General features: G+C 40.6%; 1 protein-coding gene and 1 long non-coding RNA gene across 6 annotated transcripts in view; one reads left to right on the plus strand and one right to left on the minus strand.

Moving 5' to 3' along the window:
* Positions 1-3,553: 3,553 nt before the first annotated feature.
* Positions 3,554-26,213, plus strand: part of CD109 (CD109 molecule) — a 66,873-nt gene continuing 44,213 nt past the window's right edge. For 2 of the 5 annotated variants that reach the window (XM_081186766.1, XM_081186765.1), the window contains exons 1-8: positions 4,019-4,342; positions 5,284-5,444; positions 19,784-19,812; positions 21,673-21,903; positions 22,306-22,431; positions 24,047-24,086; positions 25,003-25,087; positions 25,809-25,899. In XM_081186766.1, the coding sequence (XP_081042892.1) occupies positions 4,230-4,342; positions 5,284-5,444; positions 19,784-19,812; positions 21,673-21,903; positions 22,306-22,431; positions 24,047-24,086; positions 25,003-25,087; positions 25,809-25,899 (876 nt within the window). In that variant the 5' untranslated portion in view covers positions 4,019-4,229. Of the gene's footprint in view, positions 3,599-4,018; positions 4,343-5,283; positions 5,445-19,783; positions 19,813-21,672; positions 21,904-22,305; positions 22,432-24,046; positions 24,087-25,002; positions 25,088-25,808; positions 25,900-26,213 lie in introns of those variants that run through there. The other 3 variants (XM_081186764.1, XM_081186763.1, XM_081186762.1) reach the window with 3 other exon arrangements.
* Positions 8,265-11,357, minus strand: LOC308583095. The gene is made up of 2 exons (XR_014006051.1): positions 9,387-11,357; positions 8,265-8,741 (listed from the first exon to the last, which is right to left on the minus strand). It is a non-coding gene; the product is annotated as an uncharacterized lncRNA (long non-coding RNA).

The following is a 26,213-nucleotide window of genomic DNA, read 5'->3' on the forward strand; positions in this document are numbered from 1 at the left end:
TGAATCTGTTTAAAGACAATTATGAGAAATGCTGGACAGAAGTTAAAAAGGATCTAGAAATATGGTCAAATTTGAAGCTTTCCTTGTTAGGCCGAATTGCAGTTATTAAGATGAATGTATTGCCTAGAATGTTATTTTTATTTCAAGCATTGCAAATTCTTGACAAGATGGACTGCTTCAAGAGGTGGCAGAAAGACATTTCGAAATTTGTCTGGCAGGGCAAAAAACCCAGAATAAAGTTTAAAATTTTAACGGATGCAAAGGAAAGAGGGGGATTTGCCCTGCCGGACTTAAAACTGTATTATGAATCAGCAGTTTTTTGCTGGATGAAAGAGTGGCTGCTCCTCGAGAATACAGATATGTTGGACTTGGAAGGTTTCAATAATGTATTTGGATGGCATGCATATTTATGGTATGATAAGGTTAAAGCGCATAAAGCTTTTAAAAATCACATTGTTAGGAAAGCATTATATAATGTCTGGATTAGATATAAAGATTTGTTGGAAAATAAAACCCCAAGGTGGCTGTCGCCAATGGAGGCTAAAGCCGTGAAAAAACTTAACATGGAGGCCAAATGGCCAAAATATTGGGAAATTTTGGAACAAGAGGGAGATAAACTAAAATTACAGAGTTATGAGAGATTGAAGCCTAAAGTACGAGCCTGGCTCCATTACTATCAAATAATGGAGGTTTATAAACAGGACAGGAAAATTGGCTTCCAGGTGGAGAAATCAAAACTAGAAACAGAACTGTTAGAACCCAATGCTAAGAATCTGTCAAGAATGTATAACTTGTTGCTGAAATGGAATACACAAGATGAAACAGTTAAATCAGCTATGATTAAGTGGGCACAGGACATTGGTCATAACATTATGTTTGCTGACTGGGAACAGTTGTGGACCACCGGTATAAAATTTACGGCATGTAATACCTTAAAGGAAAATATTATGAAAATGATCCATAGGTGGTACATGACCCCAGTCAAGCTAGCAAAAATCTACCATTTGCCTGATAATAAGTGTTGGAAATGTAAAGAAACTGAAGGTACTTTTTATCACCTTTGGTGGACGTGCCTGAAGATTAAGGCTTTCTGGGAAATGATATATAATGAAATGAAAAAGGTACTTAAATGTACTTTCCCTAAGAAACCAGAGGCCTTTCTCTTGGGCATTGTCGGCCAATTGGTGCCAAAGAAAGACAGAACTTTTTTTATGTATGCTACAATAGCAGTAAGAATACTCATCGCAAAGTATTGGAAGACACAAGATCTACCCACTCTGGAAGAATGGCAGATGAAGGTGATAGACTACATGGGACTGGCTGAAATGACTGGCAGAATCCGTGACCAGGGGAAAGAGACGGTGGATGAAGACTGGAAGAAATTTAAAATTTATCTTAAGAAACATTGTAAAATTAATGAATGCTAAAATGTTGAGGTTTTAGAAAAAAGGGGATTACAGCTGTAAAAGATTAAGTAAAAGAAAAGAATAAGGGAAAATTTGATAAAACCAAGGGGCAGGATTTGCTGAAATAAATTTGGAAATTGGGATGCAGAAAGGGGAGGTATGGGGAAGTCGGTGAAGTAAGGTTTAAGAAAAAAGGATTTGAAATTATACATGTTTGTTTATGTGTTTGTTTGTTTGTATGGTGTAATGTTTGTGCCTATAAAAATTGTGAAAAAACAATAAAAATTTTATATAAAAAAAACAGAAAGCATACCTTGAGCATCGGAGGAGATTCTTGCATGCAATGTCTTTGTGCTTTTGGAAATTATACGCATAAATTGGGATGGGTGTAGATGCACATCGAGACATAAGGTTTCCAATGTAGTGCTTACTCATACTGAGCGTGTGGTGTGGGATGCACATTTTCAACTATTTTGTAATGCATATAGGAAGCTGCTTTGCGATCTGCTCCCTTATTGAAGAACAGAAGTTGAAAACACATTTGCAAAATGCAATTAACATTGATGCACTAATCAAGAGCCCTGTTTTCATGCTAGCTTCACCCATAACTTGCATGTCTTTAGCAGAAGCTGATAACATGTTCTGCATGAGTACATTTGCATGTGCCCAGGGGCCTTGAGTAAATCAGAGACAGAAAGATATTGAGTGGAAAGAAGTGACCATTTTAAACAGCAGCAGTGGTTTGAATAAAGCAGGGATGGAATAACAATGTGAGGGGGAAAGTGCTGGTTTAAAACAATGATGGAAGTTTGAGTAGAGCGTAGGGATTGACCTGAGTGGAGAAAACTGGCAGTTTAAAACAAGGTTTCAGTAACGTAAGAAGGGAGTTTGGAAATGCTATGTTGTGCAATTGGATGCTGTGAGCAAAGGGAACAGACTGAGATAACTTTGTAATGCATCATCCTCTGCTTTATCTTAGTGTGCCCAATTTGAACTGTTTGTCTTTCTTCTTTTCTGAGTCTGCTAGCAATCAGAATCTGTGTATGAGGGAAGCAGAGAGCCTGAGGGCATCGTGATTGGGCTGAGCTGCTATTCATGCTGCCTGCAATAACAATCAGTTACTTATGCTGTTATAGCCCTAGGACAGTATGCCACCCCACTGTGGAGTTTGTTTGGTGACACCCTTCCCTCCAGATTAAGTTTATGGAGTTCATGTTACTAGTATTCTGAAAAATTGAAGTAAAAATGGCAAGAATACACCGGTGCTAATTTTCACGCGGCCCCTCTACATGTGTGAGCCCTGGGTCAGTTGCCCCAGCTACTCCCTCTTTAAAAAGTGTCTGATCTATGTATTTAAAAGCCTGAAGAAGAGGTTGTTGCAAGGCTCACACTAGATAAATGCCTCATACAAGATTGCGGAAGGAACTGTGGCATCCATTATCCATCTGGTAGGACCTGGAAGTAGCAGGTAAGCTGCTAGAAGTTGTTCCCAGTCTGCAGAATAATTTTAACTGATACGCATTAAAAACCCCAAAACATTTGTTACTCACAAAATATACCCGGAGTGGTGAAACATGTTTCAGTTTTGGTATACAAGTTCTACTGAAATCATGCAACTAGAAAAGTAATCCAGACATTATTTTGAAAATATTCTCTCTCTTCAGTCACAGTGGGTAAGCCTCCACATTATTTATTAACAGTATTTATAGGGCACCTTATAACATAATTCCCAAAGGTAACTAGAAATAAAGCAAACCAGAATGAAAACAAATTAATGTACAATACAGCATAAAAAACACAAGCCTCGAAGGGTACAACCTGAAGTTAAAAGATGTGGGAATATATATACATACAGTAAAGGTATTCATCTGACAGTTAAACAACACCAAAGTCTGGCCAGGCAAGCCCCTGTGGAGAGGGCATTAATAACTTATTAAAAGCGATGAGCTGGCACTTTTATGATGCGTAAAGTAAGCAGATGATTTGGGCAACCCACCTGTGACTGATGCATGTGCACATTGTGTGCCCAATACGACATGGGCTATGGAACCTAACTCTTGTTTGTTTTGATGGCTAGGCTGCCATGATGGTGCTTTGCAAAAAAAGGGGGGGTACTGTGTAAATTTGGCCGGGGTTTTTTTTTGGCAAAATGGAGGGGATCCGTTAACAGGGCATGTAATCCAGAGCCTGAGGTAAGATTTAGAACAGCGCTTCTCTCTTTCTGCCTTCCCTGGCACATTCTGTACCACAGACATCACCCTCTGCGAGGGAAACACCCTTCTCTCGCCTATCCAACCTGTGACTCAGCTGAGGCCGTCCTCGGATTTCTTTCCACTGAGCAACCCACCCACAGCTTCGCCCAACTCCTTCCCTCTAGTGCCTGCTTCACAAGGGTGTGGGCCTGTCTGAAACGGTCGCCCTCATAGCCCCCCCCAAACGTTGCCCGAGGGAGCTCGCGGACAAAAAGACCCTACCCACCCACCGACCCACGCCTCACAAGCTGCCGCGGGGTTGGCGGCGGCTGCGGTGCGGCGATGCCCGCACGCGGCCTTGCTCCTGCCCCGCGGCGGCCGAGGGTGGGGATGCCCTGTGGGCGTGAAGGGCGGGCGGGGTGGAGCCAGACGCAAAGGGGAGAGAAGCTGCCGCCTCCGCTTTTCCACAAGGAGCGCCTTTCACTGCCCGAGCAAGGCGCCCTCCTCCCTGCTGCCGCCGCCGCTGAAAGGATAGGCAAACGCTGCGCGGGGAAGGAGGAGAAGACGAGGGAGAAGGCGAAAGAGGCGCGAAGCGGCATCTTCAGGCAAAGCGGCCCATTCCCGCCGCAGGATGCTGCGGTTGCCGGACGCCGCTCCCGCGGCTCGCAGGGGCGCTCGGCTGCCCGCCGCCGTTGGGCTCACTTTGTGCCTCCTCTGGGCAACTTCGTGGGCCGAAGCTGCTGGGTAGGAACTGGAAGTGGGTGGGGAGAAGATGGACGGGGTGGGTGGGAAAGGCTTGCAGAAATAAGGGAAACGGTTAGTGCCCGCTCGCCGCCTCATGCCCTGTCCTGCACAGAAGGCCAGATTTTGCACTCATGGGGATTTCAGAATCGGGAGCCGAGGCAAATCTTGCAAGAGTGCCGAGTGTCAGACTGCAGATCACCCACAGCCCAGTTGCACACTCAGTTGTTGTTTTTTTTTTTTTTTTGGGGGGGGGTCAAACCACCTACTTTGCCCGCAGCTCCTCAGTTCATAATTGCGGGGGCAATTCTTATGGGGTCCATTGGGGCTTACTTCCAGGTAAGCTAGTATAGGATTCTAGCCTGTCACTACAAGAGCAGAAGATCACTTTGCCTGAATGCACTTTCTATGAAAACTGAAAGGATGCATGTGGAGTCAGAGGTCTGAGAAAGATAATGATTAGGGGGTTATTACACTATTTTACCGGTGGGCGGGCAAAGTTTCTTATATTACCATACTTTCCCTTTCTTATATTACCATACTTTTTGAGCACATTATTTTTTTCTCCTCCTATACTTGTGAGGCTTCCGGAGCTTTATTTAGCAGTAATTTTCCACCAGTTAGGACTTGTATTCTCTCTCCCCCCCCCCCCACGTTTCAACTTGGCTGAATCCACATATGAATCAGGCCAGAGATTATTTAGGAAGCTGGCACATACGGAGTCAGACGATTGGCCCACCTAGTGCAGTATAGTCCATACTGACTGGCAGAGGATCTACAGAGTTTCAGATGGGACACACTACCTGGAGAAGTCAAAGATTGAATCAGGAACCATCTACAGTACATGCAAAGGAGAAGCTTTGCCACTGAGTTGCAGCCTTGATGTTGGAGTAGTGAAAGGAGTATCAGGCCATGAGTGTAATCTGTTTTGTCCCTTCTTTTAGGCCCACATACCTGTTGGCAGCTCTTAAGAGCATCAGGCCTGGAGCAAATTTGACTATTGGAGTAGCTATGCTGAAAAAGAGCCCACAAAAGGTTACAGTAAAAGCCGAAGTGGTCTATGCAAATAACACTGTACTACGTGGGGAAGCTGTCTTTAAAAGAGGTGAGATAACTTTATTGGCCTAAAAATAATGATGCATATTCTGTCTGTTGTACTTTTTGATTGCAAGAAAGTCCCGAGGGTGGCTATACAGAAGTAAACACTCTGTTAAATGGGGTTTGCTTCCCAGCAAGTGGGTTTAGAATTTTAGCCTTAATAAGGGAATTTAAGACTATCATTGGTGAGCTGAATTCGGAACAGATATATTATCTGCTTTATGCAGAAGTTCCGCAGGGGGGAAATAAGTATGATGAGCTACATAGATTTAAATGTGAGATTATTTGCTGAACTGTGGTTTAAACGTACTGTATAACCATTTATGTGCTCTGTTTGCTTCACCTTTGACTGTGGTTGCCATTTCTCCCCTGAATCTGCCCCTCTGCCACCTCATTTTTAAAATGTAATCCTGAGTGAGATCATTTTTACACTGCTTTGGAGAGACCTATGTACTCATGAAAAGAGTTTTGTTTTAGTTTGTACTGTTTTACTGTTAAGAGAAAGAGCAGGTAGGAGCTCTTCCAATTCTGTCAAGGAAGCGGAAAATAGAGTTGAGGAGCTTGGTCATAAATGATTCAGAATTCACCTTTCTGATGTGGTAGGGAGACTTCACTTTTGTTGGATCTACTTTGGTCCCCGTCCCCCCCAGAATCTCAGGATTATATAGACTATCAGTCAGAGCCAGCTGCAAAATACACATGATTATAATGGAAGAACAAAGTGCCTCTGAGCATATTCTGAGCCTCAAAAATAGTTTTTAGTACCAGAACTGAACTGAGTTCGCAGTCTGCACACACATGCTCTATGTTTATTCTGAGGTAGGAGCCCAGGAATGGTTGCTGTGTTTTTCAGGAGCATTTTTAAGGGCCCTGCAGGTCACTGGGTTAACATCACAAAACATCTGAAATGCTGCCATAGCATGCCTATTGCACTGTTCTTTTCCAAGTTTCTTTCAGTAGCATGATGTATATTTATCACATTTTGTTTTGTCATTGCTTCAGAAAGCTCAGGTTATCCCATTTTTATATTCACAATCTTTAAAGGACACCTTTAAGGTTTAAAAAACCCTCTCTCAAAACAACTTATAAAAAAGTGCAATATGATACGGCTATGTAAATAAAATCAGTAAGAATAAAAAGTAATAATGCAATAACATATCAGCCCCTAAAATGCTAAAATAAAGTACCTGACTGTAACCAAATCAGTTAATAGAATAAAGTAGCTCTTGAAAACTCATTTGAAAGCTAGTGAATCTTTAGGGCTTTCATGAGCATCTGAAGTGATGGAACTTGTTACGAGTGAATGTAGCAATGTGCCCCAGAGATGTTGGGCCATTGTAGAAAAGGCTCTCTCCCTGAAAAAAGCCAGTTCTGAAAGAAAATTACTATCCTTATAACAATCTTGAGGGATAGTGACTGCCCAAAGGGAACTAGTTAACTAAGCAAGGATTTCAATCCCATAGGGAGGATTCAGTTATTGAGCATTACCAGTGGAAGCTCATGCAAAGACTTTCATTAGTGTAACAGGACTTTCTCCCCTCTCCCACCACATGTGTCCTCTGCTCCTCCAATTGGCTCATGGGGGTAGTGTTGGGAGAACCTTTTCCCCAGGTCTCTCAAGTCAAAGTCTGGCGCTGTGTCAACAACACTTCAGTGTCTGTCTTCCACATATATTTATTTATTTCATTTCCAAACCACCTTTCATCTGAAGATCACACAGTGGTTTACAAAACAAAAACACATGAAATATATAAAAACACATACAGTGGTACCTTGGTTTAAGATCAGCTTAGTTTATGAACAATTTGGATTAAGAATGCTGCAAACCCAGACGTACCATAGGTGTTTTGGTTTGTGAACTTTGCCTTGGAATAAGAACATGTTTCGCTTCCTATTGAGTGTGTTCCATTTTTAAATTGATTCCCCCGCTGCTATGGGAAAGCAAGCCTTGGTTTAAGAACGGACTTCCAGAATGGATTAAGTTCGTAAACCAAGGTACCACTGTATATAGACTGGAGTGGGATAGCTGTGCTGCTGTTTCCCTTAAAAAGTGCACATTGGTGTGTTCTAGAGCATGAAAGGATGTCTTGTAAGCAAGAAAGGGTGAGTCTTACAGGCTATTTTTTCTCAATAAATCCTGAACAAAATTGCATTTACAGTGCAATTCTATGCATGCTTACCGAGAAGGACACTAGGTTATGTCCAGTGGGCATTACTACCCATGGTTAGAGACATATGCCGATGCTGGAGTGTGTAAATGCAAAAAGAAGCATAAAGCTAACGAAGTGGTGGGCATTTCTGAAAGGGAAAGCGGATGTCCACTTTTGAGTTGTTTAAGACTAGATAATGGCATAGCAGAAGAGCACTAAGCCTCAAAAGCACTGAAAAATGTGTGTGTGTGTGTGTGTGTGTGTGTGTGAATGTATTGCTAGTTGCAATGTAAAATCAATGTCTGTGCCACTCATACTGTCACCTAGCATTCTGCAATTATGTGTTTTGTTGGGGAAGGTATCACATTTTCCAGATACACAATGTTGTCATCTTGGTGTGGTGAAATGTGATGAAAGAACAACTCTTGAGGAAAGGGGGCATGGGGGCTGTGGACAACAAATGAATAACTATTTTGTGCATTCCTAATAAACCAATACCAACCATGCAGAAAGGCCCTTATTAGTATTAGTAGCAGCATTCTCTACACAGCCACATTTGGCCACAGGAGGCAACTGCATACCATTTGGGACTTTCTCCTGGGAAATATCCTATATATTTGGATATCAAGTTGGCTTTATAGCAGAGCTGTGTTTTTAAAGTAGATATAAAGCAGATCTTGTGCATGCTAATTTCCTAGCTTTATTGGGCAGGGAAGAGCTGGAGCTCAGTGATCTGTTTTGCATGCAGAAGTTCTTACATTCAACCCCTAGTATCTCCAAGGAGAGAGACAGCCAGTCATTTTAGAAAAAACTAACCTATCGGTAGATGGACCAGTGGTCTGGCTCTGTATGAGTCAGCTTCTTCTGCACTGTAAAAAAATAAGGATTAATTCACATGTTTACTTGTGACCCTCTTTGCCTAATAGACACCTGCATTTAACATGTGAGACCGATGTTTCAGAGGCCCATCCATGTATAAATCCTATTGTGCAACATTCTCTCTTCCCACCCTTTCCTGAGTGGGTAGAGTCATGTCATTGAGTCTTGGTGAAGCACCATGCTCACACTTTCCCTTAGGTGAATGTTGAAATATGACACTGATTCACTTGCTCTTCTATGAAAAAAAGATAATTAAACAGGACAGTGGATGAATCCTCCCATATATTCAATATGATCTCAGAACTAGTAAAGACACACTGACTAGATTTCAGCTGTTTTTATTAGTTTCTTTGACTGTTTTCAGCAACAAGGGAGCTATATTGTTTTCATTGCTGTTATCCCTCATTTGGAAAGCTGAAGCAATATTGCTCAAATACAGATTGCCAGGAGAAGACACCCTAAGACACTGAAAATAGCTTGTAGATAGCACCTGGGAGACCAGGGTTCAAATCCCCACTTGACCATGACTCTCACTGGGTGACTTTGGGCCAGTCACTGTCTCTCAACCTAACCTACCTCACAGGGTTGTTGTGGGGATTAAATGAGGGAGAGAACCATGCATAACACATTGAACTCCTTGGAGAAGTAGGTGGGATATAAGTGCAATAAATAAGTAAATAAATTATGACATGTTCACTTTAGAAGTGAACTGTTTAAATAATTTTGAACTGAGACCTTCTCATCCTGAATGGCAAGTCAAGTTTTTATTTTTTTGTAAACCTCTGAGAGGTTTTCTTACAATGATTTTTTTCTTTAGTTTTCCTGGTCACCTCCCTCAAACAGCTTCAATTTCCCTGGTTCTCTGGTAGAATATGGTTTGGCTTGTAGGTGTAGGGTGAGAAAACCACAAGGACAGAAACCATTACTACTAAGCCTTCTCTAGAAAAGAGACTGAATTGTGTTCTTCCTCCATATCAGACTCTGTAGTATCTCTCCAACAAGCGTTTAGATCTTCAGCTAAACTTTTGATTTTAGCTCATCTAAAAAGCAACTAACCTCATCATACACAAACCAAACTATGCACGATACTTACCAATCAGCTTTGTTGCTCAGCATTGGCACAGACCCTGTTCCCTTCTTAGCAGAACTCCTTCAGCAATTTGCCCCCATAATATCAGCTGCTAGGCTAGATCTTCAGCTCCCCTTAAGATGCAACCTCTGCTGCGATTCCTAGCACTCTTCAGACTTATGAAGCCTCTTCCTAAGTCCTTAATCATTCTACTTCAGCTGACAAGAGCTTCTCTCCTTGACCAGTATCAAACCAGGCTTTTTATTTACACCAGGCTTTTTATTAATAATCATTTGGGTGATTTTTGATCCCCTTATTGGTCTATAATTATGAGCCAATAAGATGAGGTAGAATGCCCATTAACTGACCAATTACAACTGACCACCCTTTTGATGCATTTGATTCTGAATATGAAGTCAGCAGTCTCCTCAAACATAGCCATCTTCTGGTTGATAATAGACTACAATGACAGTCTGCTGCCTGCTAGTCTGTCTTTGGTAATCGCTTTGTTTACAGTTAACCCTTACCTTGTTGGAAATGATATAGCATTCTTATCATAAACTTTACCAGATAAACAACATGATTACAGGCCCAAAGTTACCTACTGAGTTTCATGACATAGTGGATATTTGGACTCAGGTTTCTCTGGCTCACATGAAACACTTTTGCTAGCCTGTACCACTCTGGTTCTCTTTTAGCAATCTTCTCAGCAGCACATATCTAAGATTTTTGACTCTTTGATGACATCTCTTTTTTCTTGGTAGCTAATTTTGACAACATTAGTGTGTTAATCTGAAAAACCACCACCATCATCTTTTAAATGCATTGCAAACACAATGCTATGTGCATGCCTCATCCTTAAATAAATCACATTAATATGTGTACCTGATTTTAAATATATGCAGAAGTCAAGAGCTATTGCCAGTAATGAAAACCTTAAGACTTAATTTTGAACATTCAGACTTTACATTGGTAATGAAAGTTTTTGCAGATACATGAATTGCTCATCATGCTTTCAAATCTAATATTACATCTGAAATGCTGACATAAAAGATCTTACCTTTACAGAATACATACTACGGTATGTGAAATGATGAGCGCTTCCTGTGTGTGCGTCAGATGTTGTTTCACCAGAATCTGTAGTTTATACTAATAATGTAAAGTCTAAATTGACATGTAACAGTAACAGCTGCTGGGCATTTGGAGCTACCTTGCTTCTTTATTTTCAGTGTTTTTCTTTTATTTTTATAAAAAGGTTGACATATTTTGCTTTGAAATTAAAGACAGTGTTTGGTTTATGCTTTGTAAAAGCTCCAGGCTCTGGACAATTTATTATTAATGATAAGGAATACATGTTTGGGGCTTCTATTTAACTGAATCAATTACTAGGTCTCAAGGATCATAAAGGAAAGACTTTGGTAGTGTTACTCTCATAGTGAGGCCAACAGAATGCAAGCCTATGCTGGTGTGGCCTGCTTGTGCAGTTTATGAGAACAGTTCTCATGACAGAGGTTGGCAGCCTTACATTATTGGTGGCTGCTTTGTAATAGAGATTCAAAATGAAAAAGCCAAGGATGCTACAGCTTGGCAAGATTATACTTGGCAGAAGTTTAAAAAACCTTGCAACGGTTCATATCTTTTTCATCTGATGAATAAGAAAGTAGGATTTAACAAAAATCTCATTCATATAAGATGCATTTTAGGTGTGCACCAAGAAATGTAAAGTATTACAGTGGTACCTTGGGTTACATATGCTTCAGGTTACATACACTTCAGGTTACAGACTCTGCTAACCCAGAAATAGTGCTTCAGGTTAAGAACTTTTCTTCAGGATGAGAACAGAAATCGTTCTCCGGCGGTGCGGCAGCAGCAGGAGGCCCCATTAGCTGAAGTGGTGCTTCAGGTTAAGAACAGTTTCAGGTTAAGCACGGACCTCTGGAACGAATTAAGTACTTAACCTTAGGTACCACTATATTGCAACAAAGAAGCACTTAGAAATCCTGCAAGTATGCTTGGAGCCAAAGACAATCCCAGCTATGTGTTGAGTACTGTACACTCACTGGCAACCCTGGGGCTGTTGCTGTGTAATGTATGAAATAGTCTAGATGTATCCTCTTTAATTCAGTCCTAAGGGGTGAAACTGGCACTTGGCTATATATATTGTTGATGGCTCAGTTCGTTTTTATTTTGGAACATTTTCACCTCTTGCCTCTTAAATCTCAATGTTGTACATTCATTGCCAAATAACAAGAATATAATTATGCAATAGTACCCAGAGGTAGGAGAAACTTATAATTTGTGATCTTAAAAAGGGCAAGGCAGTTTTGTTTAGCAGCCATGAAGAGTTGCTGTTGCAAATATATTGGCATAAAAAAAGTTATGCAAGAGATTCTCTAAATTTTAAAAGTTTTTCTAAAGTGATAGTAAAGTGTTAAGGTGCTGACTTGCATCCATCTTCAAAGACTCAGAAGTGATATAATTGCTGCTTAATTGAGTGTAGGGAGAAATCTTGATTCTGAGAGTAAGGGAGTTGGGGGAAAAAGAAATCCCAGCCAAAAGTTACTAAACAGATAGAGACTATGCAAATAGCTTTCAAGCTCAGACAAGCTGTGATCATATATAAACACTGGAAAAATGTCCATGCCAGCAACTGAGTCCTGCTTGCTTAACAATATAAAGGAGCCAATTTTATATGCCAAGCTAGAAAACACTGATGAATGCTAAGCTGTTAAATAGCAGCACAGCAAGGACAGGGTTTGATAGTCTATGAATCTTATATTATAACATAAACATGCCATTAAGTTTCACTTAAAGCTCTGTTTTGCCAAGTGTCTCATCAGATATTGCTAGTTTCCAGGGTTAGTCCTGGAAAAGTTGAAGCATAATTCTGAGCTAACACATCTCCAGAAATACTTTCATGCAGTGGATGAATGTAAACCTTTGCATTCCGTTTTCCTTGTTGATCAAAAGAAAAACCAATAGTACAAAACAATAGTAGAGGATTAATCTTCCCAACACTTAAGATAGAATAGGATAAAATCTAATAGTGTTATTACTGAATATGCTTAGTTTCCTGATAATGTAAGCACCATTTCTCCTGAAGAAATATAGGAGTGCTATTTCTGTGTGGCAGTCCAAATACTACTTACGAATTCAGTAACACCCTACCTTGACCCACTGTCATGACTCTCTGTACTTTGTTTGCACAATGTACCATTTTGCTAACAGTCTGGAATGGGGGAACAATTTTATTCCACTTTTCCCAGAGCAGTGAAAAGGCTTTGATTGTAAAAAAATCTAGTTTTAATAAACTCAGAATAAAATACATTTTAAAAGTCATGTGGATCTGGGGTTTTTTTTTGTTTTATATACTTGTAGTTTTAATGGTTGCAAGCTGCTTTGGATGGGCTTTGCTTGAAAAAGCAGCATATAAATATTTTTTAAACAAATAAATAACAAAAAAGGGTTGTGCTAATGCCTCCATATGCATTATTACTATTATTATTCCTGCCCTTCAACAGCAGTTCATAGGGCAGGTTTCAATTTAAAATTCAGTTTTAAAACAGTTAAAACAAATTGCAATCACATGAATAGGGTGGGTCCTGAAATACACAATTCTGGTGTCAAAGGCCAGACATGGAAGTTGAAAAAGATTGTTTAAATAAAGTGTGTGTGTGTGTGTGTGTGTGTGTGTGTGTGTGTGTGTGTATTTCAGCAGCCAACTATTAGCAAAGTTTCTGGGGAAAATAAACATTTTCTTAATTAAGCATGTCTTTGGGTCATTTTGGATGAAATTTTGATTATGTTCGGTAAGATTTCATTGTTATTAAGTAGAAAAATGAGGACATGGGAAAACTCACTTGGGAACAATATTATTTTTCACTTGATGATCAAGATTACCCATTAAAGCTTAAAAAACAAAGCCTCAAAATTGGCCTGCTTGACAAGTTCTTAAGCTCTTAGCTTCTTACGATGTTGCTTTAAAAAAAATCTAAGACCTACTGGTAACTGCTTATCTTTTTGCATGATGATGTTAGGATTTTTTACTTGAATTTTAATTTTGATAGATTATGATGCAGTTTGTTCTACAGTGTTTAAAGAATCAAGTTGAGGACAGATTTATGTGAAGGCCTGGGACTAAACAAAACTGGAGACTCTTATTCCAGACTCGTGTTTAACTATGTGTGAAGATTAAGAACATTTTGGCATGGATATTGATACTGACCTGGGGATCAATTTTTTGTTCAGCAGGAGCCTGTATCCCTGTTCTTGCATGTAGAACAGCAAATTGTTCTTATTGCCACTCACTGTTTGGGTCTGAGATGCTGTTTTGCTCCTATGTAGCAGCCTTTTGCATGTGTGAGACAGATAGAAAAGGCTTATTTTTCCCCCTGTAGAACCTGAATGATAGAAAATAACTAGAGATAAGCACAACATTGGACAGAATAAACATAACAAACCACTTTTGAAATATAAAAAGTTGACATTAAAATGCATTGATGGTGTATGTGGGAGTTGCCATTCAACTTTAAGAACACAGGTTTTTGTTGGCAGGTCCAACATGTTTTATGGCTTTCCTAGTGAGCGTGGTCAATACAGAATTGGCTTTTCTTTAGTTAGGTTTTGTCCTCTTTAGGGAGAGGGGCTAGTGCACTCATAGTTTCCCATATTTTTGCTTCTCTTTTCTTTCTGTTATTGCATTATTTCTCTATGGTAGGGGAAGAAAAAAGCAATTGCCTACCATCACTGAGAACAAAAGCTGACTAATAAGGAAATTTAAGGGAAGCACTAAAATGGGCTGAACAGGAAGCTTTTAGTTAGTATTGGAAATGACTTTTAACAGATCTTAGAAAGAATCTTCTGGTGGAACCACTTCAGGCACTAGCCCAGGGGTCAGCAACCTAAGGCCCATGGGCCACAAGTGGCCCACGAGGGTGGTTTAACTGGCTCACGAGCCACCCCCGAACTGAGCCACCCACTCGGCAAGTCCCCACGCGCTGTGCTAAACCAGCGTGGCGCGGCGACTCGCTTCCGCGGTGCTGGAAATCGCATCTGTGCATGCACAGACACTGAAAATTGTGTGTGCATGCGTTCGTGTGATCCAGCCTATGGAGGGATCTCTGCTGGAGTGAACTGGCCCAGGCAAGGTAAACCTTGCCCACCCCTGCACTATCCCTTGAATGCTTTGCTCTCTTGGCCATGAGGGAGGACCCCATCACCAGGTAGTCAGAGGAAGGGGGGACATTGATGAGGAGAGGTGGATGGTATCAAAGGCCATTGAGAGATCCACTAGAACTAGGAAACAGCTTTCAGCTTTGTCCCTAGCCTGCTGGAGATCATCGACCAGCGTGACCATCTGGACTGTCTAGAGGTGAAAGCTGGGGCCCCTGTTATACAGTGGTTGCTCCTGTGCCGTGTCCAGAAAGAGGTGCTGGGGGATGTGTGTTCAGACCCCATGGCTCTCACTTGTAGGATGCCTCAGGGTTCCGTCCTCTCCCCCATGCTTTTTAACATCTATATGAAGCTGCTGGGGGAGATCATCAGGGTTTGGGCTGGGTATGCGGATGATACCCAGCTTTACCTCTCCTTTAAATTGGAACCAGTGAAGGTGGTGAAGATCCTGTGTGAGTGTCTGGATGCAGTTGGAGGATGGATGGCGGCTAGCGGATTGAGGTTGAATCCTGACAAGACAGAAGTACTCTTTTGGGGGGACAGGGGATGGGTAGGTGTGGGGGACTCCCTAGTCCTGAATGGGGCAATTGTGCCCCTGAAGGACCAGGTGCACAGCCTGGGAGTCATTTTGAACTCACAGCTGTCCATGGAGTTGCAGGTCAATTCTGTGTCCAGGGCAGCTGTCTGCCAACTCCCATCTGGTACGTAGGCTGAGACCCTACCTGCCCACAGACTGTCTCGCCAAAGTGGTGCATGCTCTGGTTATCTACCACTTGGACTACTGCAATATGCTACCTTTGAAGGTGACTCAGAAACTACAACTAATCCGGAATGCGGCAGCTAAACTGGTGACTGGGAGTGGCCACCGAGACCATATGACAACAGTCCTGAAATACCTACATTGACTCCCAGTGCGTTTTCAAGCACAATTCAAAGTACCAGCCCTAAACGGCCTCGGCCCAGTATACCTGAAGGAGCGTCTCCACCTGCACCATTCAGCCCAGACACTGAGGGCCAGTTCTGAGGGCTTTCTGGTGGTTCCCTCACTGTGAGAAATGAGGTCACAGGGAAGCAGGCAGAGGGCCTTCTCAGTAGTGGCATACACCCTGTGGAACACCCTCCCATCAGATGTCAAGGGAATAAACAACTATCTGACTTTTAGAAGACATCTGTATCAGGAAATTTTTAGTGTCTAATGTTTTACAATTTTTATGTGTTGTAAGCTGCCCAGAGTGGCTGGGGAAACCCAGCCAGATGGACAGGGTAGAAATAATAAAAAGATGAGGATTAGGATGAGACTTTTCACTGAAATACTGATGATTTTTCATTAGGATTTTTTAAAATAAAAAATGGCAGGTTGTGGAAATTTGGAGAACTGAGTTTAAGACTGGAAAAATGAGAACAGAAATTGATAGATTTGCAGAGGACAGGTGTACATCCGTGTACCTTTGTAACGAGATGTTTGTTTAGTGTTTCTGTTTTGGTTTTAACATATTTTAAAAGTAAAATCGTAACTCTGGGCAGTTTTGGCAACTGTCACCACAGGAATTAGAACATTGGGAAAGTGTCAGTTGGGGCAGTTAGTTGAGAGAAAGAAGGAGATGGGCTAGTAAGGAAGAAGAGTGTCTTTGCAAAATTCGCCTGATGAGGGGAGACTGTAATCACGTTCTGTGGTGGATAGAGACGAAAGGAAACAGTGATGTGGGAGCAGAATGGTGCAAGGGGATTCAGCAGCCCACAGAGCCAAGGAGCAGCTTGAGATTGTCTACTCGCAGGGACACCCAGGCAACCCAGTGGCACCCTAAGAGACTCAACGGTGGTTAAGGACTGTAGTGTTTGTTCATTTTGCCAGAAAGGATACCGCCTTGTATTCTGTGCTGGAAAAAAGGCATTCCTTTCCTCGTTTGTAATAAATGTTTTAACAAAAGTGGATTTTCCAGGATTCCCAACTCACTTCCCAGAGTGTGTACCTGGGGGGAAAGGCTTTCCGTCACTGGTGGGAGCTTAAAGGCAAACTGCTGTTGCAGGCAGGTCCCAAAACAGCAACAAGAGCCCTCAGTATTGCCTCCGGATATGAAGAACTCTTTGTGGAGCCGTATGTTTTAATTTAGGGGCTGAACCAAACATTTTGATTCCCTTGGCAACAGTAAGCCTCAATTCAGTAGAACAAAACCAACATAAACGACATTTAGAACAGTTTGTGGGTCATAATTTAACTGAGCAATATTTCAGCCCTTCTGATTTATTTGAAATTACAGGCAGATGTAATAATTAAAGATTGATACTGCCAAAGATATGATCTAATCTTACCTGACACAGGAAAGGAAAATCCCACCCGGCTTTTAATCACTGATTAGTTTAATTATGTGCACTCCACTGATAATCCACAAACCTTTTTGATGTTTGCAATATTAATTGCAAATATCAAATGGAGGCTTCAAATACAAATACAGTGATGGTGGGTGCTTCCAGACATGGGCAGTTTAGCAGCAGCCAATCATTGATGTTCTACTTTAAACTGGAAATGGAAGGCAACACTGCTTCCAGAAGTCTAACATGCAATAAGAAAGTTGGCATTCCCTGTTTCTCCATCCACATGTTGTAAAGAAGCAATTTTCATTGGGATTGTTGGAATAAAAGGTTTCCTTCCTCACTACCAAATCAAGATTACCACTCCCTTCTGCAACTTAGGGCGGGAGCCGGAGGAGGAAATGGATATAAAGGTAACGTTACTTGAAAAGGGTAGGGTTAAAGTAATAGAACTGATTCCTAGAGAGAAGAGAACAGCCAACAGAGAAGGAAATGGCTGGAAAAAAAAAAAAAGAGAAGGAAATGGCTGAATAGTCTCTCCAAATGACTGTGATAGGCCATTGACAACCGAGGAAATTGTGCAGCAATTATAAAAGTTCAGTTCTGCTGATGTGGCTCACTATCCACATATAAACATTTTTCAGTTTTCAGACTTTTTCTTTTGCATTTTCTTTTATATTGCTAAGGATAGAAAAGGGATAAGTAGGGCGTTCATTTTAAAATGTGTGTTTTTCAGACAGGGCTTTGGAATGTGATTTTTTTTTTTTACCAGCCTGTTTTCACTGATACGTTATTGATGTTTTTCCTGCTATTATTGAAGTAATGTGTGTTTATATTGTACATGTCAGGACTGGTCGTTGTCCTCTTCAGATCACCACACAAACGCTTCGCTTCTTGTTCTTTTATAACTTTTTATTGCGTATTAACAAAACAATCTTAGAAACGGTTCTTAAATTTTATTCCTCAGAGTCACTTCTTTCAGCTACCTTCTGAGCTCTGCTTCTTCTTCTGAGCTAGAACTTAACCCTTGCCTTTCCTGGGAACAGCAGGTCCCTACCTGTTGCTCTCTTCTCTTCTCTTCTCTTCTCTTCAATTCACTGCTCTCCTCCCCCCCTTGGGGAATGCTTTCTCCCTCTGGGAAACTGGAATCTTCGAACTCTAACTCTTACACCACCTTCTTACATATACTTTTAATGAAAGTGCACTTTATAAATATATAAACAAAACAATTAAAATAAATAGATAAAGAATGTCAGTCCATGAGTGGTTTGTGGGTGATGGCCTCACGGTAAATATGGGGTAGGTTTATTGAGAGGGCAGAAAGAATGGAACTATATCAATCATGATGATGTAAATCATGATAACAGTCAGGCCTCCCATTCCATTAAATAATTGATATCTCTAATGAGAGCACTCTGGTTTTGACCTTACTTCTTCTTGCCAACACTGACAGATTTGCTGAAGATACTTTGCACAATACACAGAAGGCAATTTAAGAGTAGCATTTCAAAGTCAATACAAGTTAAGCATTAAAAGCCTGTTGTTACAGGTCTGTAGGAATTAGAATTCAATTAGTGCATGGGAATGAGGCCACTGGGAATTAGGAATAAATTCTTTCTAAATCCTTGCACCCCAGCCTCTAGATTTATATTAGAAGTCTAGAAGAATATTTATTCATTCTGCCACCTCTCCCCTGAGTAGCAGGGCCTTGAGTTGCCATAGGTAGAAATAAGAAATGGGTACAGCTTTTCTGTATATCCTGGTCTCAGAAATGAAGTATATCACTTTTTGACTTTATATTTGAATCATACTTCATGACGACTAAAGTGTACAAAAGTAACAGTGCTTCTGCCCTGAAAAACACATCTTTGAATTCTGATACACTGGTGGTTAGTATAAATATTTATGCCGTGTCTTTCAATAAAATGATCCCTGAGGCAGCTCTTGGAATATTGTAACAATGCAATACAAACTATTTACTCACCTTTTGGTGGTGGGGACAGACAAGAGAGATCCTGTGGGGTCGGCATGAATTAAAAACACCTCCCCAGCTTCCTGGTGTTCCTGTTGCTGTCCTTACTGAGGTTTGCAGCAAACCACTCCAGGAAGTGTGCTTCCAGGTAGCAATTACTATAACGATCACTAGAGCCCACATCACATGTTACACTCTTGATGGGGTTCCATCTGATGATCGGGAAGTAGACCCCTGAAGTTTGCCTTGCTCCCGTGTTGCACAGATGGGCTAGTCCCACCCTGTGCATTGAGCACAGCTATCTGAAAACAAGCCCCCAGTGTCATGTGTAGTTGTTCTTTTTCAGATATCTGTACTCATTGTGTACTCATGCGGTAGTCGGCATGGGGTAGCATGGCCAGGGCAGTTATTCCCTGGTCATTGCATGGACCCCGCTCACACATGTCATGCCTAAAGAAAGCTTTAGGAGGTGGGGCTCCTCATGCAGGTAGAATGTGGCTCCCACCTCATTGCTTTGTGATGGTTGACTTAGAGAGATCCTGGGAAAACATGGAGTTGACGCCTCTTCCTAGGTCTCCAGAAATAACCTCCATCCTCAGGAAGTGTGTTTGCAGGTACCACTGGAGTCCCACTGCTGAAATACAAGAAGAAGGTTCACATTATGTAAGAGACTGGTGCTGCAATGCTGCATTCCAACAAAGCATTGTAAGGATGGATTTGCTGTACATGGGACAGTACATGGCATGTAGGAAGCAAGAGGTGGATTAATCCCCCCTTTTCTTTTTTAAATGCAGATTCGGTTGGTACACTTGTCCTTCCAGCTGTAAGTATTATTTTCCCCAAGTACTAGAGTTCCATGTGAAATATTTCCTGAATGGATGCTGCCTCTTTCATTTACTTACCTTTATTTCATTTTAATCTTGTATATAGTGTAAGTTCACTATTAGTGAGCAAAGAGCTTCCTTCTGACAAGTGAATCATATACACTGAAATGCAGGCGTTTCATATCTTGCTTTAGGAAACATCATCTGACAATGATGTTAAAACAGACATTGAAACTAGTGTTCCTGGCATGTCTAGATGTAATTGAAACAAACAAGAATGCGGGATTAGCATTCCTTCTAGGTTTTGTTTGCTAACAAAGAGGGTGTAAAAGTATTAAAATTCATAAATAGTAGATAAGATTTTAAAACAGATTTATATCAACACACTGCATTTTTAGGTGCAAACCACATTGTCATGTAGCACTTGCCTCAAACTAATTAAGAGCCAATGAACAGGAGCAGATGAATCATGATTCTTCTTCTGCACAATCCCTTTTCTTGTAAATTGTAAGCATGGCTGCTGCTTCTGCCTTAGAAGCATGTCTGTGCTTGCTTGTGCCATGTATCTCTGAAACGTGCTTGCAGACTAACTCAGAGAATAAGACTTTCCAGAACACAAATCATGGTTGGGAATTTAGATCAAATGTCCTAGGGGAACCATTTTCTTCTGCAGCCTGATTCTGTTCTGCCAGAGGACAGATTGTTGTCTGCCTGATAGTGCAGGCTCAGAAACCAGGATAATGATCCAGGATCTCATATTGACAGCAGTGTTAGATGCTGAGATGTGAAAAGTGGGATCTAAATGGCACCTTAAACCTAGGTTATGGGCACAACAACTGAATGTCTAGGCACACTTTTTTAATAACTAGAATACAAAGCTGAAAATGAATGGACTGCAGCTAAAATATTATGTTCATTTTTCACATTGTCTAGTCCTTCCCTTGCACACCCCCCAATATTCTTAAGAGGGTCTCTTCTCTAGTCTTCAGAGAGGAGCTGGAAGTAGGGAGGCAGAAAAAGGTTGTCCTTTCCTTCCACTCTGCAGTTTTAATCTGAAATCTTTGGTGCAGTACTGCGCCCAGAGCTCAGAAACTGCGCACGCTAATGAAATTCCCTGTTGCAAAAGGCTCCAAGAACAATGGGAGTTTCGAACACTGATTGACAGTAAACCTGGTCCCATTTAGCCAGCACAATACATTTCACTGCTTGAAGCAAAGAACAAGATGGCACCTTTCCATTCCACATAGAGAAGCCAGCCGAATCTATGGCAGCTGAATCTTCTTTCAGCACTGGTGAGGGGATAGTTGCTACAGTAGGCTAACTTAGGGGGTACAGGGTGCATAGCTCTGTCCTCCCACACGTCACAGCCTCCAACATCTGCTGCCTGAGTCAGCTGCCACAATCTGCTTAATGGTAGAGCTGGTCTTGTTAAGCTGTAATGGGGAACTTTGGCTTAATGCAAGTCACAATCTTTACACTGAAGCTGGCATGCAACTAGCAAACAAAGGGATGAGGCTTGAGTGAACTTCTACATTATTCATTCATAGCTTCATAAACCATGGTTTTTGGAGCTGTGGGTGAATATATAAATGGGATCATAGTATGAAAGAATAAATGAAAATTTAGGTGACAGAACACTTTTAGGGAGTGTCATTGTAACTTATTTGTAGATTTTATGTCATAATCTTACTCGTAATTACTTGGATATCTTTAGTAGGGTTTTCTCTTAGGTAAGTTGCATAGGATTGCAGCTTCAATTTTTTTAGTTTTGTGAGTTCTAATTATTCATTGTTTTACTGTTCTGTGTGTCCAGTATTTGTTTTAGAAATAAATAAAGCAATCATGTTTTTTACCCTCAGCTCCCCTTGGGCAGTACTCCTGGTGATTATGATTTACTAGTCAAAGGATATTCAGAAGGTCGTCTGCTATTTTCTAACCACACTGTCCTTGAATTTGAGCACAAGAGCTTATCGGTATTCATCCAAACTGACAAGACTATGTATAAACCAGGCCAAGATGTGAAAATACGGGTTGTTACTCTGTATCCTGACCTCAAGCCGTACAATACTCCTATGAATATATATATTCATGTAAGTATAAACTTGACATTATTTGGTGAAGCAGGGTTTTCTTTCAGAGTATGGTTATGCAATTTGCAGTGTATTTTCTCTAAGACTATTCTTATACATAATGGCAAGGGATTTAATTTTGAATAAATCAGTGGTTCCCAAACTTCTCCCCCATGGGTCACCTGGAAATTGCTAACAGTCTTGGCAAACAAGTTAATGATTTTTCTGCCTGTAGTAGCAATTGTAATGTGCTGTGCTAGAAGCTGTATGATTTTCAATTTTTATTGGGTGGAATTCAACACTGCGCTATCGGGGCAAGTACTTTAGCTTGTCAGAATTAACAATGGTATTTCCCCTCTCCTTCCCCACTGTTCTGTTCTGAGTGTTACTAAACACATGCTTTTGACATTTTTTAAAAAATAGGATCCTCGACACAATTTGATTCAACAGTGGTTGTCGCAGAATGGAAAACTAGGCAAAATTGCCAAGCAGTTTAAAATATCCAAATATCCTGTCCTGGGTGACTGGTCCATAAAAGTTCAAGTAAAAGTGAGTATTAACATAATGAATTGTTTTAACAGGGATGTAATGTATCTTTGAGTGAAATCAATAATTAAATTCCCATTGATTTTCATGGGGCTAGGTTGCATACTGGAGTTAGTTCATCGTTGCTAGAGATTAAATCTGTCTACAGTTGTGCAGTTTAATTGAAATGTATACTGTCTAAATTGGATGAGCTCAGCAACTGAGAAAGATCTGAGTCTTCAGATACTGATTACTGTGCAAAAAGTATGATGTGGCGAAGGCATTCTATGGTGCTTCATTACTTCAGCATTCAGTTCAAAAGATATATAGAAATCATGTGATACAGCTTTTAATAACTCATTACCAAAACATTTGTACAGTATATTTTCTTAAAAGCTGAAATTCTAAAAAAGAAGTTCAAAGACAGTTTTTAGTAGTTCTTGAGTTGGTTTAGATACTTGAGCAACATAATAGAGGAAAGTGCAATCACATGCAGTCACAGAGAGCAAATTGGGACACCATTAATTGTGACTGGGAATGAGCCAAGAAGCAAATGAGAATGAAGCATTCAATATTAACTGCTTTGGAGGGCTATGCAGATTGAGGAAGTGGAAATCAGAAGAAAAGGGAAGCACAGAAATGTTGTACATTAGAAGTTGGCCTTGAAAGAATTTGTGTAGACTTTGGGACAAATTGACAAGCACAGGGATGTTCTGTTATCCGCTGTAAACAGTGTTATGGTTCAGGTCCTACTTGCAGGTATCTGGTTGGCCTCTTTGAGAACAGGATTCTGGACCAGATGGACCATTGGGCTCTCTTATGAGAGTTGTTGTATGAGGAAGTTGTAACTTTTGAGTTGTGTAAGAGAGTTCAGTTTGTGAGAGAGCAAGTTTTCACTTTGAGATGGTGTGCTGGCTAGTGTTGGCTAGTTGCTGCCTTTTCACCTGAGCTCTTGGTCCCAAAGAACAAAGAGTCTATTTAAAGATTTCTTTATTATTTAATTATTCATTTTCTGACTTGGCCTTGGTGGTGGTGTAAGTTGAAAGGAGAAATCAAGTTGTTTGAGAGCATATTGACTCTCTGCTGTGATCCCCACTCACCCCTCGGAACGCAGTAGGGTAGAAAAATGTGTTGATTTGATATTATTATTTACAACTCTTGAGTTCGTGCTTGCTAGAAGAATGAATTTAAAACTGTCCTGCCTGGCTCCCTGTTACTGTTTAGCCTTGTTAGTTTCTATGGAAACAACTCAGCTTTTCCACAGACACTCTCGGAAGCCGTGCTGAGAAACTATATAGAACAGCCCTTTTGATCACTGCCCTACTTCCTGATGTGCTTGTGGAGATGTGTGATTATGCAGTGTGCATTATTGTGTGTGATGCTCTTTAAACAATGATTAAATAGCTGTGCAAGTATAGGAAACTACTGTGTAGATTGGGGTGGTGTGTAACAGTATTTAAGGTGCCACAGTACATTTAAGTATTGTAAAGTCGTCTTTGGGAAAACGGCAGTTCAGCATGTACCTTATTTATTCATTTGCTTGCTTGCTAGAATTAATTTGGGATAAGTCCTATCTTAGATACAATACATCATACAAGTTACGCATACCTTTCATAGAATTTATTTTGTTTTTCTATAGGATCAGACACATTATCAGACATTTACGGTGATGGAATATGGTAAGTGATTCCTGCTTGCATGTAAACTTGGATGCAGTTTTTTATTTTTTTTGGAAGACAGAAGGGGTTCAAAAAGTTAAAGGTCCTCCTGCAACAGTAGAATTATGAACGTTACATTAAAAAAGTCATAATATTGAAAAGCCTTCAAATCGCAGAAGCCCACAAGACTTGGATTATGAGAGCCTTTTACCTCCTATATTTGCCCACATGGAACAGAGTATTCAACTTCATTTGTTATTCTAAAGATGCTTTATATTTTTTTGATGCCATGGGGATGTATTTCACATGTCTGCCCCATTCACATACGTAGCTGAGGATGTGTGTGTCTAACAGTAAAAGCAGTGTGCAGGAAAGAAGTGCTGAACACTTTCCTATCCTGTACATTAAGATTCTGCAGTCTTTTGCTCCAAACAGTTTCTCCCTTACACCTCTATTACTAGAAGTGAGCTGAGAATAAAGAGTATGGAGCAATGGATTGAGATGAAGTAATATTCAGGAGAGGAAGAGGTTCAGTGCCTGTAAGTCCACTTGTTTTAAAGATCTCTCCCATCTGCTTCCATCCGATGACTCGTGTGAACCAATAACTTCAGCTGATTTAAGACCAGACTTTTTTTGTGGGGGTGGGCATATTTTGTGGCTCAGTATTTCCCATGTTTCTTAGATTTCCCACCCCTGGTTTGGAGGATTGTACATTTTGAGGGAATCTTCAGCACCCTCACCAAATTAAAAGCCCCGGGTACTTTGGGGGAAGCCATAACAATTAACATGGTATAGAACTGAAGTGATATGTGATTTCAGTGTAGATGAGGTACATAAATACATTGTTTGCATTATACTGAGAAAACCACATTACTGAAACATGTATTGAAAAACATAGCTATGGCCATCAAATTAATTATAGCTTCTTCTTTTTTAGTGCTACCAAAGTTTGAAGTCTTTCTAGCAACACCTCTGTTTTATTCTCAGAAAGACATGAATTTCACTGGTACTGTCACAGCAAAGTAGGTAAAAAGTGAATCTTACATCATTTGAGGTCTATATGCATTGTACACCCATGTTAGTCCTTAGCTAGTTCCTAACCTTGCAAAGGTGGGATTTAACTCAATTATTGATTCCTTCTTTGCAGACGTAACAGTTGATCATTATTTTTTAAACGTATATTTTTCTGAGTACAATTTTAAAATACAAAACTAATAGTAATAATTTTAAAATGAGAAATTACTGTGGCTATAAAGAGAAAACTGGTAATTTAAGCCCTGCTCCCAGAACATGACAATTAAAGAATGTCATTGACCCCACAAGTGAACTTGAAGAAAGTTATTAGGGCAGAAGCTGCAAGAAAGAAGGTGTTAACTGCAGGAACACTTGTGTGGCACTGTTATGGCTGGTGAATTTCATACAAGTTAAAATTCCAATAAATTTCCAGATAACCTGAGGTGTTGCTTATGTCCACTCTGTCTCTGTATGTATAGTAGGGATACTTGTACTTACTGTTGTTAATAAAGTAAAAGATACATTTTATTAGTGATGGGCAATAATTTCACTGATTCGGTGTGATTTGCAGTATGCCTAGATCCAAAAAGGGCATGATCCCCGGATTTAAAATTACATGCATGGTATGTATGATCAGATTCAAATGGATACTTGTAGGCTTATGAGATTGATTCAACCTGTCTTCAGAAACTTGTTTTGAAATGATGGGTTTTTTGTTGACTGTTTCAGGTACACATATGGAAAGCCTGTGCAGGGAAAAGTAACTGTTGATTGTTCCCAGTTCTATGGAAGGAAGAAAAATATCACTAAGACATTTGAGGTGAGCTGCAGTTAGCACCTGACATGTGTTTATGTTGGGCGGGGGGATAACACTTCTTCAGCCACCTCAATGATTTCTTTGTGGAAATACAGTGGTGCCTCGCAAGACGAAAATAATCCGTTCCGCGAGTCTCTTCGTCTAGCGGTTTTTTCGTCTTGCAAAGCAACCCTATTAGCGGATTAGCGCTATTAGCGGTTTAGCGGCTATTAAAGGCTTAGCGGCTTAGAGAAAGGGGGGAAAGCGAAAAAAATCGCAAGACTTGCAAGACGTTTTCGTCTTGCGAAGCAAGCCCATAGGGAAATTCGTCTTGCGAA

The sequence above is a fragment of the Podarcis bocagei genome, assembly GCF_964188305.1.
Source record: "Podarcis bocagei genome assembly, chromosome: 3".
Lineage (NCBI taxonomy): Eukaryota > Metazoa > Chordata > Lepidosauria > Squamata > Lacertidae > Podarcis > Podarcis bocagei.